Consider the following 14,382-nt stretch of genomic DNA (forward strand, 5'->3'; position numbering starts at 1 on the left):
TGGTGCCAAAGTAATGGTGCTAAAAAACGTCAGGAATCGTCACAGACGTTCAAGACGACAGCAGCGACGCTGACTCGCATAATGGCAACTTTGACGGAGCAAAGCTGGTTTTTATTTTGTTAATAAAGTTTGACATACGGTACTTTTCTTCTTGTTTTTTTTTTTTTGCATTTGCTGTAGGATTTTGTAGCATTTCCTGTAGCGCAGCTCCATCAGGTAGATACGTAACTCAACACCAGCCACTATAGTACGGTATTTTACCATATATTTAGTGCGCCTTATAGTGCGGAAATACGGTACTTTAATCTTTATCAGGAATGGCCAAGCAAAGAGAAGTATTAAGAGTTTTACATGGAAAACAAAAAGAACCTTGACAACCAAGTTAAGAAACACATGAATGCAAGCGTTATCAGCTTTAATAAGGATAATAATAAGGATTTGCATTTTGAACGTGGTAGTCACTCATCATCAGTATAATGCAGTAGCTCACAGGGCTGCACAGACAGAGTTATGGGGTTTTTCTTATTGGAGGAATATCTTTAGCTCCAGCCCTTGCCCGTTTGTTTATAAGGGTTACAGGAAGGGGCAGGGAAGGGGGTGACCCTGAGTTTTTGAGATCAGTGGATCCTACCGGGCCGACACTGTTTTATCCTGGATCCCCACTGATTGAAACTCGCCAAGCAACAGTCAGTATTTAGAGTGACTTCCCTGAACCAAACACAGATTTAACTTTCTCTAAGGAGACTGTCCTGTACAGATGTTTGCAGTGATTTTAATTAGAACATGACTCTATTTACAGTAGGTTCAGAGCAGGTTCCTGGATTTGCTATTTGCAATCTAAATATAGATGTCTCTATAACCTTGATTTACATAGAAATGAAAACTGTTGCTACGGCAGTACGTTCATGGTTTTCACGTCATGCATCTGTAACATTGTTCAAGTTTCCTTAAATGTTGATGTAGTTAAATAAATTTAATCCTCTACATGTATTAAATCATCGTCTGATGTGGGTCGTGAGTGAATGTGAGGTTAGTATAACCTTGTATTTGAGAGTGAATGCAAGTAGACGGCTGAGAAAGTCCCACTTAATTTCTGAAATTCTTGCGTAACGTAGAATTAGTGTAATTTGTGAACTCAAGGCACGTATTAGCGTAAACTACTGCGTACTACGTCAGTTCTAATCCAATAGACTCATATAAAGCACTTAATACATTAGTGCATCCATGCGTATTGTGTGTTGCTCTGTATGTGTTTTACATACGTGACCTCCCCCCATGTCTAGTTGCAACAATCAAGGCATCAAATTCTAAAAGGAGACTGAAGCAGAAGGAAGTTATGATCGGTCCTAGGTATACATTGTGATTATGTTGCAAATTGTAAGTATATTATAAATTGAATAGTAATATGGAGTGAAAAGCTGCAGTTGAATGGATGTTGGGATGGTTCCTGTGTAAAACCTTGTGGTTTTGTTGTTGCAACTATTTTTGTTCATAAGTGGATACAGATCTGGTGATAGTAGCAAATATTGTTACTTAAGAAAAATGTTTTTCAGAAACTTCCAGGAAGGAAGGAAAGAAGGAAGGAATGGAGAAAAGAAGGAAGGAAGGAAGAAAAGAAGGAAGGAAGGAAGGAAGGAAAGAAGGAAGGAAGGAAGGGAAAAAAGAAGGAAGGAAGGAAGGAAGGAAGGAAGGAAGGAAGGAAGGAAGGAAGGAAGGAAGGAAGGAAGGAAGGAAGGAAGGAAGGAAGGAAGGAAGGAAGGAAGGAAGGAAGGAAAGAAGGGAGGAAGGGAGAAAAGAAGGAAGGAAGGAAAGAAGGAAGGAAGGGAGAAAAGAAGGGAGAAAGGAAGGAAGGAAGGAAAGAAGGAAGGAAGGAAGAAAGGAAGGGAGAAAGGAAGGAAGGAAGGAAGAAAGAAAAGAAGGAAGGACGGAAAGAAGGGAGGAAAGAAGGAAGGAAGGAAAGAAGAAAGGAAGGGAGAAAAGAAGGAAGGAAGGGAGGAAGAAAGAAAGAAAAGGAAGGAAGGGAAAAAGAAGGAAGGAAGGAAAGAAGAAAGGAAGGGAGAAAAGAAGGAAGGAAGGGAGAAAAGAAGGAAGGAAGGAAGGAAGGAAGGAAGGAAGGAAGGAAGGAAGGAAGGAAGGAAGGGAAAAAAGAAGGAAGGAAGGAAGGAAGGAAGGAAGAAGGAAGGAAGGAAGGAAGGAAGGAAGGAAGGAAGGAAGGAAGGAAGGAAGGAAGGAAGGAAGGAAGGAAGGAAGGAAGGAAGGAAGGAAGGAAGGAAGGAAGGAAGAAAAAGCTGCAACTATTAGCTATTGTTGAAAAGCTGCAGTTGAATAGATGTTGGGATGGTTCCTGTGTAAAAACTTTGTGGTTTTGTTGTTGCAACTATTTTTGTTCATAAGTGGATACAGATCTTGGGCCTCATTTAAAATGGACTGCGTAGGAGTCATACTAAAAGTGCACGTACACCCAAAAGCCGAAAATGGCGGGCGCAAAAAAAAATCTGGATCAATAAAACCATGTGCACGCAATCTTGCACGCAATGTTCGCTTTATGAATAACAGTCCAGCTGGAAGGTTGCTCAGCTGAATCCGCCTCATATCCCGCCCTCTACACGCCCACTTTTTACCATAAATGCATATGGATGAGCCTATTGAGCATGCGCAGTGGCTTCCTGCAGCCTGTTTGGCGTCAGAATGAATGAGAGGTATCCATTATTTATTTATTTATTTATTTATATTTATTTATTTGCAGCGTTTATTTTATTTGCAGCGGCGTTTGTTTTTATTTGCAGCGTTTCTTTAATTTTCAGCAATGGTGGGTCCCGGCCACCGTAGTGGACCCCAGGAAGAATAGTCTTCACATGGTGAAGACTAATGGGGATCCTTATCAAATAAAACAAATAAACACTGAACAGAGAGTACATTGTATACGTTTTAATTCGGCCTCTGAAGCTCGGGCTCACCATGTGCACCAGAATTCTCTCCCCCGTCGGGTGGATGGCCAGCGCCTCGTCGTACAGGCCCTTGGCGTCGTCCAGTTGGCCGCGCAGCTCGGCCAGGCGACCCCGCTGCAGCAGCACGGAGTGGGAGTTCGGGGACAGCGAGCTGGCCTCGGCGACGCAGAACTGGGCCTCCTTGAGCCGGCCGTCTGCCATGAACAGCTCCCCTGCAGACAGCGGGGGAAGAAACCAGCAGGACAATGAGAGGAAAAAAGTCAAGCCAGTTTTTTGCTTATTTGCAGATTTGTGCTAGTTACTGAAAAATAGTATCTAGTTACCATTACTAGTTACTTCATTAAAAAAGTAACACAGTTAGTAACTCAGTTACTTAGACCAAAAAGTAATGCGTTACTATGAAAAGTAACTATTTATTTCATTTAAATAAAAACATTTTTTTTAAATTCTCCCATTAATGCCCCTCTAGCCTTCATTTCAGCAGGTACTGTATAGATTTGCATTGTGCATCGTGTTCTGCATTCTGATTGGCTAAATCAAAGATCCTCTATACAGAAGATAGCGCATTACCGTTACTGCCAATGGTATGAAATGGTTTACACTTCCTGTCTCCTAAGTGGGCGTGGTCGCCCCTCTGACCTCACTTCCTGTCTCCTAAGAGGGCGTGGCCGCCGCTCTCCCCACATCGTTTTGGAACATACAACACTAGATACAGTATAACTTTCTTCCAAAAAGACTTAAATAATAAAAATAACAGTATTATTAAGCAAAGAGGCAAGTTTTATTTTAGTTTTAAACTTTGCTCAGACAGAGACAGGTCTCAAACAAAGTTCATTTTCTCCTAATCTGTCAGTCTGAAAATTGCCATTTTGGTGTCAGAATGTTCAGAAGGTTTGTGGCTTTTGGAAAATGGGTCCCATATTTACTTAGGTTACTAACGGGCGAAGGAATTGGTAATAATCTGTGCTCACGTTCACTTTTCCCATAGGACTCAATAGATTCAGGACCTGCTGTTAGTCTCCTAAAGGGGCGGGGCAGTCACGTGACACAGATACAGGAAACCGAACCGTAGTGGGCTGTCTCGTTTATTGAACGTCTCTGGCTAAACAGTCTCCCCGCTTCTTCACTTCCTGTATCAATAACGTTGGTTGCTTAGCAACAACCTGAGAAACGGCCAATGAGCTTCAGCAGCAGCTCAAGAACGGGACTCTCTGATGAATCGTTCATTACAGTCTCAGATATAATCCATGGTGGCATGTCGGTTTATAAGAATCTTTTTGCCCAGAAGAAAAAAGAGCGACAACACGATCCATAACTATTTTCTTCTCTCGAAAAAACACACCTGCACCGCGGCTTTAGGAGAAAAAGACGCTACAGAGTCGGGATGCAGCAGTCAGAAGAGCGGTGGGATACGTGCGAGGTGGTGCTGATCCCTGCAATTTGAAGCCTTCTATAATAATTGTAAAAAGAATTTCACTTACCACGGGTTCTTTTTGTACGACGGAGTATTAGGGCCCAACTAAGACAAAAAAAAAGGGGAAAATTACGAGAATAAAGTCCTAAAATTACGAGAATAAAGTCGTAATATTTTGAGAATAAAGTCGTAATATTACGAGAATAAAGTGGTAATATTAAATATATTATGTATAAATATATATAATAATATATAAATATAACTTCAAACGATGCTCAATATTCCTCATTTTTACACAGGGAGAAGAGTTCTCATAAATTATATTCTCATAATGTAAAGACTTTATTCTCGTAATTTTACGACTTTATGCTCGTAATATTACGACTTTATTCTCGTAATGTTACGACTTTATTCTCGTAATGTTACAACTTTATTCTCGTAATATTACGACTTTAATCGCATAATATAACGACTTTATTCTCATATTACGACTTTATTCTATTACGACTTTATTCTCGCAACATTATGACTTTATTCTCGTAATTTCCAATTTTTTTTGGTCTTAGTTTGGCCCTAATACTCCGTCGTATTTTTGTTACGTAACCCCTGTGAAAAACGAGGGATTACTGTAATGACAATATCTCCACGTTGCGAAACTCGCCTTCTCTTTGCTCATGACCGTCATGTTTTTGAACACACGCCCACTACGTTTCCTCAGGTCTCCGCGTGCGGGGAAAAAAAGCTTCACTGTAGCCAGAAATAACGGACTAACGCCGTTTGGTAACGGTAACTGCGTTACTGAATTTAAAAAGTAATGCATTAGAGTATTAGTTACTGCAAAACTAACGGCGTTACTGTAACGCGTTACTAAATAACACGTTAGTCCCAACACTGCTTATATGTGATTTGAGCAACTTCACGGTGAAACTCTTTCCTCCTCCGATGCTTTGACGGATGCAAGCAGAGACGTTTCTTAACTCGCACAAACACAGAGGCAGAGTGAAGGAGACAGCGGAGAGCCATGTAATGCCTGGAAAGTCAGAAACTCTTGCCTAAATATGGCCATCAAATCCTAAAGCTGCCTGCCTCCTTTCTGTGCTGCCGGGAAGACGGGGACAAATCCCAGGCACGAAACGCTTCCACGCGCTCCCAGAATCACACCCACAAGCACTTGACTTGCCAATGGGACTTCGAGCAGAAGAGCTGACCGGAGGACCGGCCCCTCAGGGCCGGGCGAGGCCGGCGTCTGGACAGGAAGCTGCAACAGCGGCTGTCAATCATCGCTGCATAGAGTGCACGTGAGGTAAACAGCCTGAGAAAGAAACTCCACGGCTCTAAAACACGGAAAACGTGTGTGAAACATGGAGTGAGTCGTGTTGAGTAAATATGTTTAAAGCCCCGTCTGCTGCTGAGCGCAGTGAACCCATGTGTGTGTGTGTGTGTGTGTTTGTGTGTGTGTGTGTGTGTGTGTGTTTGGAAGCGGATGTTTGTTCACCTGTGTCTCAGAGATGCACAGATGGGAAGTGCTACCTCTACGGGATGGAAAAAAAATTAAATCTGCCATCTTTTCAGAGACTCATTTGAAGGGAGAAAAGAAGGAAGGAAGGGAGAAAAGAAGGAAGGAAAGAAGGAAGGAAGGGAGAAAAGAAGGAAGGAAGGGAGAAAAGAAGGAAGGAAGGAAAGAAAGGAGGAAGTAAGGAAAGAAGGGAGGAAAGAAGGAAGGAAAGAAAGAAGGAAGGAAGGAAGGAAGGAAGGAAAGAAGGAAGGAAGGGAGAAAAGAAGGAAGGAAAGAAGGAAGGAAGGGAGAAAAGAAGGAAGGAAGGAAAGAAGGAAGGAAGGAAGGGAGGAAAGAAGGGAGGAAAGAAGGAAGGAAGGAAAGAAGGAAGGAAGGGAGAAAAGAAGGAAGGAAGGAAGGAAGGAAGGAAGGAAGGAAGGAAGGAAGGAAGGAAGGGAGGGAGGAAAGAAGGGAGGAAAGAAGGAAGGAAGGAAAGAAGGGAGGAAGGAAGGAAGAAGGAAGGAAGGAAGGAAGGAAGGAAGGAAGGAAAGAAGGAAGGAAGGAAGGAAGGAAGGAAGGGAGAAAATAAGGAAGGAAGGGAGAAAATAAGGAAGGAAGGGAGAAAAGAAGGAAGGAAGGAAGGAAGGAAGGAAGGAAGGAAGGAAGGAAGGAAGGAAGGAAGGAAGGAAGGAAGGAAGGAAGGAAGGAAGGGAGAAAATAAGGAAGGAAGGGAGAAAGAAGGAAGGGAGGGAGAAAAGAAGGAAGGAAGGGAGAAAAGAAGGAAGGGAGGGAGAAAAGAAGGAAGGAAGGAAGGAAGGAAAGAAGTAAGGAGTAGCAATACTTTCATTCTGTACACCTCAAAACGCACCGTGGATGTATTATTCTTTTAGAAATATATTTTTAATAAATATTCTACATATTCAACCCTTTAAAGGAGCTGTATGTAAGAGCAATAATAAAAACGAATCATAAATGACCCCGATGTGTTAACAGACATTTAAAAATCATGTTCATTTCAAATACTTATGTCACTGACAACAGCACTCAAGCCAGGATATTCCAGTTTAAAAAGAGGAGTTGCAGCCCTCAACTGATGTTTATGTTGTCATTTTTTGTTTTGGCCTGAAGCTCCACCCTCCACCTATCTCCCAATCACCAAGTCAGTATTGTTTCTGAAGCTCCACCCTCCACCTATCTCCCAATCACCAAGTCAGTATTGTTTCTGAAGCTCCACCCTCCACCTATCTCCCAATCACAAAGTCAGTATTGTTTCTGAAGCTCCACCCTCCACCTATCTCCCAATCACCAAGTCAGTATTGTTTCTGAAGCTCCACCCTCCACCTATCTCCCAATCACCAAGTCAGTATTGTTTCTGAAGCTCCACCCTCCACCTATCTCCCAATCACCAAGTCAGTATTGTTTCTGAAGCTCCACCCTCCACCTATCTCCCAATCACCAAGTCAGTATTGTTTCTGAAGCTCCACCCTCCACCTATCTCCCAATCACAAAGTCAGTATTGTTTCTGAAGCTCCACCCTCCACCTATCTCCCAATCACCAAGTCAGTATTGTTTCTGAAGCTCCACCCTCCACCTATCTCCCAATCACCAAGTCAGTATTGTTTCTGAAGCTCCACCCTCCACCTATCTCCCAATCACCAAGTCAGTATTGTTTCTGAAGCTCCACCCTCCACCTATCTCCCAATCACCAAGTCAGTATTGTTTCTGAAGCTCCACCCTCCACCTATCTCCCAATCACCAAGTCAGTATTGTTTCGGCATCCGGGTTGCCAGCTCGGCTCTAATTATCGCAGCCATGGCAGCCTACGTTCCTGCTGCATTCTGCAGCCTACCTGGCAACCTCTGGTCGGGGGGAGGAGGGGGAGGGTACACGCCGCTCAACAATATTTTGAAAGTGACTGCAGTACCAGTTTTGGCCATTTCTTACAGACGGCTCCTTTAAGTCTGAAAATACATTTGTTCAATTTTGGATAATTTAGGGTATTTATATTGGGGGGGACAATTCATGTTTTTCAGAAACTTCCAGGAAGGAAGGAAAGAAGGAAGGAAGGGAGAAAAGAAGGAAGGAAGGAAGAAAAGAAGGAAGGAAGGAAAGAAGGAAGGAAGGGAAAAAAGAAGGAAGGAAGGAAGGAAGGAAGGAAGGAAGGAAGGAAGGAAGGAAGGAAGGAAGGAAGGAAGGAAGGAAGGAAGGAAGGAAGGAAGGAAGGAAGGAAGGAAAGAAGGAAGGAAGGAAAGAAGGAAGGAAGGGAAAAAAGAAGGAAGGAAGGAAGGAAGGAAGGAAGGAAGGAATGAAGGAAGGAAGGAGGGAAGGAAGGAAGGAAGAAAAGAAGGGAGAAAAGAAGGAAGGAAGGGAAGAAGGAAGGAAGGGAGAAAAAAAGGAAGGAGTAGCAATACTTTCATTCTGTACACCTCAAAACGCACCGTGGATGTATTATTTTTTGATAAATATATTTTTAATAAATATTCTACATATTCAACCTTTAAGTCTGAAAATACATTTGTTCAATTTTGAATAATTTAGGGTATTTTTATTGGGGGGGACAATTCATGTTTTTCAGAAATTGGGGGGGACATGTCCCCCCCGTCCCCCCCGGGATCTGCACCCATGTGTGTGTGTGTGTGTGTGTGTGTGTGTGTGTGTGTGTGTGTGTGTGTGTGTGTGTGCCGTCCGCCCTCAGAGGTGTGTGTTTGTGTGTTTTCCTCTCCGGCACGGCCGATGAGGATGTGAGATTGAGAGAGGAAATGAGCTACGAGGAGAGGAATGCTGGGAAGAAGACATGGGGGGTGGGGGTCTGAGGGAGCGGGGGGGGTCAAAGTCAAGCACACCTCTGACCTCAAACACTCGCACACAAAGCTCCACAAATATGACAAATATGTCTTATTTTGCCTGTTTTCCAGCTGAGACTCGTAGAAAACAGCGTTCGACCCCAAACGCCCCCCCACCCCTTCGTTCTCAGGCCTCGTCCAGCCCAGCGGTCGGATGGACGGCCGTCACATCTCGCCGTTCCTATTCCTGTCCGTCCTGCTGACGCTTCTGCTCTCCCCTGAACTCTCGCGGGCAGATTGAAGGCTGCATGAACGAGGGGAACAGCCTGCGTCCATCACCGCCCCCCTAACCCCCCCGTCCTTCACAGAAAGACGTAAAACGCAGATACGGACCGCTTTGCAAAAGCGTGCGAGGGCCAAGCCGGGGCTGGAAATAGTTTACGCGGTTCGCAAAGTTTAGATGGCGGAGTAAGTGGCCGCACCCATCCTGGGTGATCACGTTAAAGCAGAAGGATAAATAATAAATGATAATAATAATAATGCAATTATGCAGTTACAGGATGTTATATTGTAACAAAGTTAAAAGCAGATCGTGGCTTAGATGAGCGCCGGAGTCGTCACATCACCGCGGTTTCCTTTCATAAAAAATCCAGCAGTTTTGTGAGTGAACTTCTGATCTTGCAAACAAACGTGGTACCAGGGGCACGAACGACATCAGGTCACCAGGTTGAGCAGGAGGCTGCACAGCTTTCCTGCTAAAATCTGTTAAACTTAACATCATAGGGGCAAAAATCCATCCTATGTTTAGAACCCTGTGCCGTCTTTCGGTCAAAATGACCTAATTCTCCTGTCCCTTCTTTCCTCCTGCTCTCTCCTTCCTTCTCCCTTCCTTCCTTCTTTATTCCTTCCCTTCTTTACTCCTTTCCTTCCTTCCTTCTTTCCTCCCTTCCTTCCTTTTTTTCTCCCCTCGTACATTCTTTCCTTGTTTTCTCTCTGTTCCATCCTTCTTTTTTCCCTTCCTTCCTTCTTTTTTCCTTTCGTTCTTTTTTCCTTTCCTTCCTTCCTTCCTTCCTTCCTTCCTTCCTTCCTTCCTTCCTTCCTTCCTTCCTTCCTTCCTTCCTTCCTTCTTTTCTTTCTCCCTTCCTTCCTTCTTTTCTCCCCTCGTACATTCTTTCCTTCTTTTCTCCCCTCGTACATTCTTTCCTTGTTTTCTCCTTTCCTTCCTTCCTTCTTTTTTCCTTTCCTTCCTTCCTTCCTTCCTTCCTTCCTTCCTTCCTTCCTTCCTTCCTTCCTTCCTTCCTTCCTTCCTTCCTTCTTTCCCTCCCTTCCTTCCTTCTTTTTCCCCTTCCTTCCTTCCTTCCTTCATTCCTTCCTTCCTTCTTTCCTCCCTTCATTCCTTCTTTTTCCCCTTCCTTCCTTCTTTCCTCCTTCTTTCCTTCCTTCCTTCTTTCCTCCTGCACTCTCCTTCCTTCTCCCTTCCTTCTCCCTTCCTTCCTTCTTTCCTCCCTTCCTTCCTTCTTTTCTCCCCTACATTCTTTCCTTGTTTTCTCCTTTCCTTCCTTCCTTCTTTTTTCCTTTCCTTTCCTTTCCTTCCTTCCTTCCTTCCTTCCTTCCTTTCCTTCCTTCCTTCCTTCCTTCCTTCCTTCCTTCCTTCCTTCCTTCCTTCCTTCCTTCCTTCCTTCCTTCCTTCCTTCCTTCCTTCCTTCCTTCCTTCCTTCCTTCCTTCCTTCCTTCCTTCCTCCTTCCTTCCTTCTTTTTTCCCCTTCCTTCCTTCTTTCCTCCCTTTTTCCCTTCCTTCCTTCTTGATCCCTACCTTCCTTCCTTCCTTCCTTCCTTTCTCCCTTCCTTCCTTCCTTCCTTCCTTCCTTCCTTCCTTCCTTCCTTCCTTCCTTCCTTCCTTCCTTCCTTCCTTCCTTCTTTACCTCCTTCCTTCCTTCCTTCCTTAGGGGGCCTAAGGGCAGGCAGAAACCGTTCAAACGCCAAACTTCACAGCAGTCGGTAAATAAGCACTTTCATAGATTAGCACTTAAAAATTACAAACAATAAAAAACTCTTGCTTCTCTGTAGCAACCCACAAACTAACCGTTTTATTCTGTGACTCAACTCTTGGATGTTTTAGTTAAGTTTTGAACTTTCTGAGAAACGTTAATATCATTAAATCTTAGTGAAACCGGTAAACACCGCAGCTGCGGGATGTAATTACATCATTTACATCAAAAGGTTCCTCTACAGTCGTCTTATTCTTCGCTTTAGGTCAACATGTGTTTGGTTATTTCAGTTCACCAAATGGGCTCACATGGGACGCATTAAGATAAGTGGCTGTCCCAGCTCGCCGCACAGGAGTGAGAAAAGGCTCCTTGTTGAGACATCTGAAATTTAATTTTCCCAGAGATCCCAACCCCGAGATGTTTCTTTGAAAAGACCTCGGCCGGTCATGTGAGCCGTTTCTCCTACCGGCCTGCAGCCAAATGGTGCTCCAGGGTGGTCCACATGAAGGTGGGGGGGGCCCTGGCGCCGCGCCGAGCTCAGGTCGGACACCTCGGACAGCGCCGCTTCCAGACGGGACACGGCCACCGATGGCAAGCTAGGAGAACCTAAAATCAGAGAAGAGAAGAGACATCGTCTGTTAATGCTGTAGAATGACGGCAGTTAAAACTTTAATACTGACGGTTACTGACCGAGGACAACACACTGCAAAAACTCAAAATATTAACAAGAATATTTGTCTTATTTCTAGTTAAAATGTCTCATTTTTAGTCAGAAACTCTCATTACACTTAAAACAAGAGTCATTACCAGAAAAAATAATTGGTTATTTGATAATTTTCACCTGTTTCAAGTAAATCTTCACTTAAAATAAGTAGGAAAATCTGCCAATGGAACAAGATTTATCTTCTCATTACAAGCAAAAAAATCTTTCCTTCTTTCCTCCTTTCCTTCCTTCATTCCTTTTTCCTTTCCTCCCTTCCTTCTTTCCTCCCTTCCTTCCTTCTTTTTTCCTTTCCTTCCTTCCTTCCTTCCTTCCTTCCTTCCTTCCTTTTTCCTTTCTTTCCTTCCTTCCTTCCTTCCTTCCTTCCTTCCTTCCTTCCTTCCTTCCTTCCTCCCTCCCTCCCTCCATTCCTCCCTTCCTTCCTTCTTTCCTTCCTTCCTTCCTTCCTTCCTTCCTTCCTTCCTTCCTTCCTTCCTTCCTTCCTTCCTTCCTTCCTTCCTTCCTTCCTTCCTTCCTTTTTCCTTTCCTTCCTTCCTTCCTTCCTTCCGTCTTTTCTAGAAAAAATCTGCCAACGGAACAAGATTTTTTTGCTTGTAATGAGAAGATAAATCTTGTTCCATTGGCAGATTTTTTTCTACTTATTTCAAGTGAAAATTTACTTGAAACAGGTGAAAATTGTCAAATAACAAGTTATTTTTCTGGTAAGGACTCTTGTTTTAAGTGTACCGGTAATGAGATATTTTGACTAAAATTGAGACATTTTAACTAGAAATAAGACAAATATTCTTGTTAGGATTTTGAGTTTTTGCAATGCAATATTTCATTCAGATGTGACAAGATAAGCAACGTCCTCATTTGCCCTTTAAGATAAAAGTAGGAATAACTAAAACTAAGTCATACCCCTTTTCCACCAAACCGGTTCCAGGGCTGGTTCTGGTTCTGGTTCTGGTTCTGGGCCAGTACTGAGTTCTGGTATTTTTGTTTTCACTGACAAACAACTGGCTCTGGGCCAGAAAAACCGGTTCCAAGGTAGCACCACCTCTTTGCTGGACTAGAGGAAAGAACCGCTTATGTAATCGGAGGAGGGGAGTTATTAAGACCAACGTCAACAGCAAGACTGGGAGACGGAGACATTTTCAAATAAACGACAAATTAATCTGGATGCAGCAAAGCATTATGGGTCTGAGGAGGAGACAACCTGTCTTTTATGGAGCTTTTCCACTAGGGGTCTAACATGCCTAGTAGATACTTTTCTGTTTCTACTCTGCTGAGGTTCTAAGCGGCTGAGTCGGGCTGTGACATCATCACACTCCAGGCCGCCGATTGGTCGGGGGGGTTGGAGTCAGAAGTCTGAGTCAGGATGTGGAAATTAGAGAAAGAGACTCTGACGGAGATTCTGGTTCATTTTATTCGACCAGCAACGGCAGCAGAAGTCTGTTTCATGGTCCAACTCTGAGGGTCAGATGTTCATAATCCTGGTGCTGAGGAGAGAATTAAAAAGGGATCTAGACGGGCGATAAGGAACGACCAGATCTACCAGGAGCTCTGTCACTTCATAGCTGCTCACGGCTCCAGCTGACTTTTCAGCAGCTCAGAGACAAACTAAAATGAAAAAGCGTCGCCACTTGAAGCTTCTTTCACTCTCATTTTTTAACTTGATATGGAACACAAGTCACAGACCCAGCAGCACATCTATCCTCTCCTCCAGGTTCTACATCTTTAGTGTTGTTGTCTTCTTTGTTTAGCTCAGGGGTCGGCAACCCGCGGCTCTAGAGCCGCATGCGGCTCTTTAGCGCCGCCCTAGTGGCTCCTGGAGCTTTTTCAAAAATGTTTGGCTTTTTTTTTTCTTTTTTTCTTTTTTTCCTTTTTTTCTCTTTTTCCCTTTTTTCTTTTTTCCTTTTTCTTTTTTTCTTCTTCTTTTTTTCTTTTTTCTTCTTTTTTCCTTTCTCTTTTTTCTTCCTTTTTCCTTTATAATCTCGACATTTCGACTTTTTCTCGAGATTGTACTTCAACATTAATCTCAACATTTCGACTTTTTTCTCGACATTTCGACTTTCTCGAAGTGCATAATGAAAAAAAAAATCTTCCCCCAGTTATAACTAATATAGATACATGCAGCATGTGTTGTCTTCATTCTAAGGCTTATACAAGACTTTTCATTTTTTGCGGCTCCAGACATGTTTGTTTTTTGTGTTTTTGGTCCAATATGGCTCTTTCAACATTTTGGGTTGCCGACTTCTGCTTTAGATACACAATCAAATACGTCACAGCAGCTTCCTCCAACCTCCTACTTCTGCTCCAGGTGCTGAATTCTCAGCTGGTTCCCAAGTTGAAGGAGTTTTGAACCAGCACCAGCCCTGGAACCAGTTTGGTGGAAAAGGGGCATCAGTGAAGCCGTGCAGACTAGGAAAGAAAAAGAAACCCCCCTCCCTGCTAATACTCCCAACATGAGGAAGTGTCCCGTTTTATTGCGGCACGATCCTGCAGGAAAACACAGGTGTAGCAGCGAGTTACATAATTGATATTTAAACGGTGCATCTGCTCCCCGGACGGAGCTGCAGATGAGCAAACAAGACTGTAATCCAGGACAGGTCACATCCGGGGGGATTTAGCCCGACACAAATGAACCTTTTTTACTGGTATTTACCAAAGCCAAAGTGAATAAAAAGATGTATTTAGCTTAAAGGAGTTAAATCGAAGGTCTGTGACTAGATGGTGAAATTAATCCTATAAAGCTGGATGTGTCATATCTGATAAATTATGAACTCTGAGATCACTGCACAACTGTATCATACAATTTAAAAAATAATTAGCGAATAAAGTAACCAAACATACAGGACTGTCTCAGAAAATTTGAATATTGTGATTTTCTGTAATGCAATTACAAATCAACTGAAATATTGCAAGCCTTTTATTATTTTAATATTGCTGATCATGGCTTACAGCTTAAGAAAACTCAAATATCCTATTTCAAAAAATTAGAACATTCTGGGAATCTTAATCTTAAACTGTAAACCATGATCAGCAATATTA

The 14,382-nt window shown here is 43.1% G+C and overlaps 1 protein-coding gene across 1 annotated transcript in view; it reads right to left on the reverse strand.

The window, feature by feature from the left end:
- ttc7a (tetratricopeptide repeat domain 7A) overlaps positions 1–14,382 on the reverse strand; it is a 155,521-nt gene that overhangs the window by 46,156 nt on the left and 94,983 nt on the right. Inside the window, 3 exon segments of the mRNA XM_061744697.1 lie at positions 2,958–3,160; positions 11,095–11,119; positions 11,122–11,234. Coding sequence (XP_061600681.1) covers positions 2,958–3,160; positions 11,095–11,119; positions 11,122–11,234 — 341 coding nt within the window.

Source organism: Cololabis saira, chromosome 17 (assembly GCF_033807715.1).
Source record: "Cololabis saira isolate AMF1-May2022 chromosome 17, fColSai1.1, whole genome shotgun sequence".
Classification (NCBI taxonomy): domain Eukaryota; kingdom Metazoa; phylum Chordata; class Actinopteri; order Beloniformes; family Belonidae; genus Cololabis; species Cololabis saira.